Source organism: Sinocyclocheilus anshuiensis, unplaced genomic scaffold (assembly GCF_001515605.1).
Source record: "Sinocyclocheilus anshuiensis isolate Anshui unplaced genomic scaffold, SAMN03320099.WGS_v1.1 scaffold437, whole genome shotgun sequence".
NCBI lineage: Eukaryota > Metazoa > Chordata > Actinopteri > Cypriniformes > Cyprinidae > Sinocyclocheilus > Sinocyclocheilus anshuiensis.
This window is the reverse complement of record NW_015539902.1, coordinates 837,618-844,059: the sequence shown is the minus strand read 5'-3', so window position 1 is coordinate 844,059 and position 6,442 is coordinate 837,618. Positions and strand designations below refer to the sequence as shown.

General features: G+C 36.5%; 1 protein-coding gene across 2 annotated transcripts; it reads right to left on the bottom strand.

Annotated features, from left to right (window-relative positions):
- Nucleotides 1-192: 192 nt before the first annotated feature.
- LOC107686124 (cytoskeleton-associated protein 2) lies at nucleotides 193-4,012 on the bottom strand. 2 transcript variants are annotated; one of them, XM_016482982.1, is made up of 7 exons: nucleotides 3,817-4,012; nucleotides 3,381-3,447; nucleotides 2,433-3,241; nucleotides 1,469-1,808; nucleotides 1,289-1,346; nucleotides 841-1,153; nucleotides 193-755 (listed from the first exon to the last, which is right to left on the bottom strand). In XM_016482982.1, exons 2-7 carry the CDS (start codon nucleotides 3,399-3,401, stop codon nucleotides 467-469), a joined length of 1,830 nt encoding a protein of 609 aa, XP_016338468.1. In that variant the 5' UTR covers nucleotides 3,402-3,447; nucleotides 3,817-4,012; the 3' UTR covers nucleotides 193-466. The 2 variants fall into 2 exon arrangements, with proteins under 2 accessions (XP_016338468.1, XP_016338466.1); XM_016482980.1 differs by having other exon boundaries at nucleotides 1,289-1,349; nucleotides 3,817-4,011.
- Between the last annotated feature and the right edge of the window lie 2,430 nt (nucleotides 4,013-6,442).

Sequence of the window (6,442 nt, the reverse complement as noted above, 5' to 3'; positions counted from 1 at the left end):
TGGGAAAACTTGAATAAATTATGACAATTTTCATTTTTGGGTGAACTATCCCTTTAACAGTAGTAAAAAGGAGCAACTTATAAAAATTTTAGTTATATATATACACATATATACTACATATACATATACATATATATATACATATATATATTTATATATATATATATACATATATATATACATACATACATATATATATACACACACACACACATACAAACATCCACACACTGCATGAGCCTTGTTAGCATAGAAGAGAACTTTTTATAATAGTGCGTATAAATCAAATTATTGTCCTTAAGCTGTTAAGCCATTGCAGTTAAGAGATTATTTAGCAGTCCAAATGCAACAAACACTTAAATATTAAAATAAACTATTTTTAATAGTGTCACATAGAATGCTTAAAATGTAGGCGTTACAAATGCTTATAAATGTCCAATTTGAAAGTGACATCAACTTGTACTGCTTAACTGCATACTTTTGCAAAGTCTTCAGGCTGATCAGGCAGGTCTTCCAGTAGTGCTGGGTTTTTTCTGTAGATGAAAGCATTTGCATCTGCATCTTCCATCTGCACCAGCTCAGCCAATGAGGAGACGCAAGTATCGTGGTCGTTCAGCATACCTGGCAGACGAGAGGACTTACGTTGGATTCGTGTCGATCGTCGAACAGGAGTCAGTAACTTGAGGTCTTTGATGGTGCTTTTGCGTCGCGAGCCACTGCCTGGTGCCGTTTCCCAATTGATTATCTTTTTTACACTATAGGACGAGAAAACCAGATGAACACTCAAACTTCTTACAAATGTATGTCTTTGTACATACTGTTAAATTACCCCAAACTCACCTTTGCAGATATGGAGTCGTTTTCACATTGTATTTCACAATGGATGCCCCTGCCATCTCTGGAGTGGTGCTCTTCATCTCCTCATCACTGTCATCATCTTCACTCACAAATGGCTTCTTCTCCTTAGGTTCCTGATCATCATCCTCATTCTTTATAATAGGTTTCTTAGTGTCTTCTGTAAGGTCACTTTCTGAGTCTTCCTCATCTCCCAGTTCCTCCTCTTTCAGAATTTCAAACACTTCATCCATTTCCTGCACCTCCACTTGCACTTCCATTCTTTTCTCTGCCACGTCAGATTTGTCAACATTTACACCTGTCGAGGATGGGCAAAAACATACGAACAATTTATAAAAATCACATCACGACTCAAAAAGAGAATACATTTGTTTATTTTGGTAATATTAGTGTTAATTAGCAATTCCTGCATAAAGAATATGGATGGAATCACCATCTTCACATGATGAGGGCGTCTCCATTGCCTCCAATTTATCACACAAGTTCAACACCAACTGCATATTACATAAGCAAAACAGAAATTACGATTAAAAAAAATGACAAAATACATCAGCAAATATCTCTGTCTGTCTATCTATTGGTTTCACAAATAAGACTCTCTAATGGTTCTTACCGACTCCATTCTTATCTCTGGGTCGACTGGCAAATCCATATCACTGTTGTCCAACAAGTCTAGTGTGCTATTCATAATATTACTTGATCTCCTAGAACACACTGTTTTATTGTCAGGGACTTCGATATCATTAGTTTGGTTGTCAGTCTTCAATGCAGCGGTTGGTTTTACAGCCTTAGTCTGGACGACAGGTTCAGACTGGGCACCAGTTGTGGCTTTGGGTCCAGTTTTAGGCTGCAGAGCTGGTTTTGGTTTTCTTGAAAAGGTTGCCGAATTTTCAGAGATCGGAGGCCTTCTCAGAGTCTTTCCCTTAGATGCCAGCCACTCTGCAAGCTTTGCTCTGAAAGTAGAGTACAAATGAAACATTAGACAATCACATCAATATATTCTCTTCTATCAGCACATTGTCACACTTGTCCAGTTAAAATCAATCAGGTTATGCTTGACTCAAGTTTCTAAAATACATAAACTATTGTTGAAAAGTTTGGTGTCTGTAAGATTTTATGTTTTTGAAAAAAAGTCTCAAGACTGCATTTATTTGAGGAAAAATACAGTAAAACAGTCATTCTATTTTAATGTAGTTTAAGATGTCATTTATTCTTGTGTTGTCAAAGCTGATTTTTCCGCAGCATTACTCAAGTCTTCAGTGTCACATGATTTAACTTCAGAAATCATTCTAATATGCTGGATGGATGCTCAAGAAAATATTTCTTGGACACATTTTTATTATTATTTAATTATAATCACAGTTTAAAACAGTTGTGTAGAATAATATTTTTGTGTTAAGTGTGATGCATTTTTTTTTATCAGTATTCTTTGATTAATAATTTTTGTAACATAGTAAATGTCTTTGATCAATTTAATCCACCCTGGCTGAATAATAATAAAAAATGTATTAATCAAATAAATATTATACATAATCTTACTGACCCCAAACTATTCGATGGTAATGTATTCAACTCACCTTCTCTCGTCAGCTGTCTCTATTTGTATTTTGTACTGGCTGACTTTACTTGTGACAGGCCTGCAGACTTTCTGTTCAGTGGTGGCTGTTTTGGGTTTCTCCACCTGCACCGTCATCTCTTTCTTCTTCGAAGCGATGGGTTTGCTGATGGCCAATCGCCCTGTAGCTAGAGGGGCTGACCTGGGAAGAGCACAAGCACCTGCTTGGGAGACAGTGCCTTGGACCTTTTGAGGTATCCGTTTATGGGAAACAGACTTCTGGACTGGTTTTTCAGTGGCATTAAGCTGGATATCAGAGACAGATTTCGGTCTAGATGACAAAGCAGAGTTTACTCTGGGTTTAGTGGACGCTGGCAGGGAAGTAACAGACTTGGACCGAACTTTTGGCAGTTCAGGTTTTGGTCTGGTCACATCTGGTTTTGAAATCCCCTTCTTTTCTGTGGTCTTCACATCAGCACTGGGTTTTCTGAAACAGTCGATTTTAGACTGTACTACACGACCCTTATACGTACCAGGTTTGGACTTCTGGATGGCAGAGACAGTAGAGGGTGGTTTTTGAACTTCTTCCACAAGCTTCCTGTGTCTTACAGTCTGCTGTGTACGGAAGGCCTGGCTTAGTGTGCTACGCTTAGTAGGATCAGCATTAGTTTTGGTCTTCGGTCTAACATTCTTTTCCTTTTCTCTTGTTCCAGAGTTATCCTCCTTAAGGTCATTCTTTGACTGAAGGGGTGCAGATCTACAAATCACTTTTTGTTTTGATATAATACTGCTGGTGACTTGTTTTTGTGGTTTAGTGTTTTCCTTGTTGCTCTGAATAGAAAGAATAAAGGAGCAGAATTAAGCAAACCACATTTCAAGCACACAAATATCTGTCACACATCTAAACGGGAGAAATAAATGTTTGAAATCTATAAAAGAGCTGGTCTGCTTCACAAAATGCAATGATCACCTTTCTCGCCACTGACTCCATTCTGTGCACCTATAAAGGACAGCTCTTCAAAGATGATGATTTTCCCCTGCAGAACATCACATTGTTATAACATTAAAACAAGCAAAACAAGAAAAGATATCTCACAAAATAGCAACTTTTTACCGCTTTATTTTGCTGGGTCACAAGCTTGATGTGTAAACTACATCAAAATTATACAATACATTTGACTTTCATCTTAATATTGTTAATAGATAAGGATGGAGTTACAACCAGACATACAAAAATACCTCATAAACATGTCGAACATATTAATTGAAAATATTTCCCAATTTTCGATCAGTACTAAAAGAATCAGAGGAGTCCCTAGTACATTAGCACGCTTCAAAACGATCCAAATCATGACAATACTCACAACAAATTGATAACAGTTGCCAAAAAAACAGCATTTACTTACGTTATCTACTGTTTCTTCAACCAGTCAGGTAAGCCAAGTATAAATATCTCAGTTTAATAACTGAATTTGAAGAACAATTATCCTTACATTCAAGCACAGCGCACGCTCTTTCAAACAAATTTGAGTTCAGCGCGGCGAGCTGTCGGATTGGCGAAGACCGTTTGTGAGTCACTCTAGCCTTCGAATCGTATTGGCTGTTTCTGATCACGTGATTAAAATTGAGTTGTCCTCACCCCTTTTACAGAAAGCTGGGAGCAGCCTGTTTTGAACCAAAATAAAATTTCTCTCATAACAAGTGCTCAGTTTCAAAACTGTTGACGAACCCAGCTGCCCTAAATTCCAGTCTAATGACATTAATGTTTGATTTAATTTTAGATAGGCCTAGTCTTTGTAAGAAAATGTAATGTTTAATTTTATTTTTGATAGCTCAAGTCTCGGTAAGAAAATTAAAATTGTGAGTTCATGTGAGAAAACAGTGTGTATGAACAGCATATATATATATATATATATATATATATATATATATGTATGAATTTATGAAATGTATGAATTTATCTCAAAAAATATTAATTTAATGTGATGAAAAGTAAGTAAATTAGTAAAAACAAAAAAAAAAAAGGTTTTGTTGGTAGTTTTTAGGCCACAGGGTGCAAGTCAATGATAAGCATGTCATTGAATATATTCTAAACTCCTGCATACCTACAGAATGCAGTTCAGAAGTTCGGACATTTTCCTGTTCATTTGTTCTCTCAAAAGGCCTCACATGCGGCAAGTGCATAGCAAATTACATTCAGCCACTAGATGGCAGAAGATTCCAGTCTTGATGCTCTAAACCAGCTCTATGCAGAAAATAACCATTTGAACAGTATGAATGTGAAATGTGCCTGCATTTCAGTGTGTGATAATGAGTAAATAAGGAGCTTATAGCTGTAAGGCTATGACACCAACTGTGATCTCAAATTGCTTCCCTGGGGGTTCCACTTTAATTAATGCAATATTTAATTCATGAGATATTCTGCTGACTGCATCATTATTTGAGGTCTGTCACACATGTTTGGTAATTTCTGCCAGTTAATTATGACCTTTATTTAAATAAAGACGGGCAACTAATTTTACCTGTGTGTCTGGACCATAGACCGTATAAAAACAGGTCTGGACTCATTTCCTGTAAACCAGAGGCAAGCGGGAACAAATGAAACAGGTTGGATAACCAAGCATAACCAACTTCTTGGTTATTCCATTTCAAGTGGACATGGACATGAAAAGCATTGTTTTCTTATTGGCTCACAATAAGACTTAAAATGGACATGGATCTACTTAGCTATCATTTACATTTTTTTTTAAATAATAAATGTCATTCAATCCTGATGTTACAAGAGAAAAAAGTTAAACATGGCCTACAGTTTCTCATGTGAAGTAGACTTCGCATATGGCACTGATGGCAACCATATGGCTCTATCGAAACATCAAGCCAAAAACAAAATCAACCAATCCCTGTCCTTTATTTAATCTATACACACTAAACCTAGTTGCATACTAACAGACAATTTCTGTGAGGGAAAATATTATTGCTGGTGTGGTATCAAAATAAGACTCATGAGATGAGGACTCCCCTGCTTCTCCCTATGAAGGTTTCCTCTGCAAATAACTACATTGCGCTTAATCTAATGGAACAAGCAGAATCCTTTACGATATGAATAACCAGCATTTCTAAACAAACCATCTACACAGCTTTCACCTTCATTTGCTACAGAATTCGAGTTCAAGATGCACATTAATAGCATCACCTACTACAGTCAATAAGATGGTCAGTGTTCAGATTTTGGTATTCTTTAATACCGTCTTATCAGATTTGGTGACCCTGCAAAATTAGAGAAGATTAGACATCATTAGAGTGAATTTGGGTAACATTAAAGCCATTCTGTTTGAAATAGATGGACGTAAAGTATTTTGGTAGCTGCCATGGATAATGTGAATATTAGGAAATATCTGAAAGACATCAGACCATCTTATCCAAAGACTCATCTACCCGACTAGAGACAATACAAGTGTAGGGACAGTAAATCGTCCATCAATATTATTGAAGAGGGAATCACAGAGCAGAGGTGAGATGATCTTAATACATACAGACAGCTTGTTTTCCCTGATCTCTTGACAGATTCTGCTTGTCTTCGCTAAAAACCTGGCAAAGCAATATATTTGTTAAAACTCCACTACGTGGAACATTGATTTTCCGTTGCCTTGCATTTACTGCAGCTTTCCACAATTGGCCTGTCCTTCTCACTGACAGGTTTAGCGTAATTAAGGGGAAACTGTATGAACTCTCCTCCACTCAGTCAGGTGTTAAACCAGGGTGAGGTTTGATGAAATGGTGTGATTATCAGTAACAGCTCATCTTCAGGCAGGCATTTGCATTTCTAAAACAACAGCTGACTGCAGAGTATAAAAGTAATGCAATCTGATTAATTTTGGATTACTTCAAGTTACATACGTAAATAAGTCAAAAAAGCAATATCTAAGTACTTTTATTTAACTATGACTTTAAAATTAAAACTAATAAAAACTATAGTAAAAACGATTTGAAACTAGGCTATTAAAAATCGTGTCTTGTTTCACCATCTAGAAT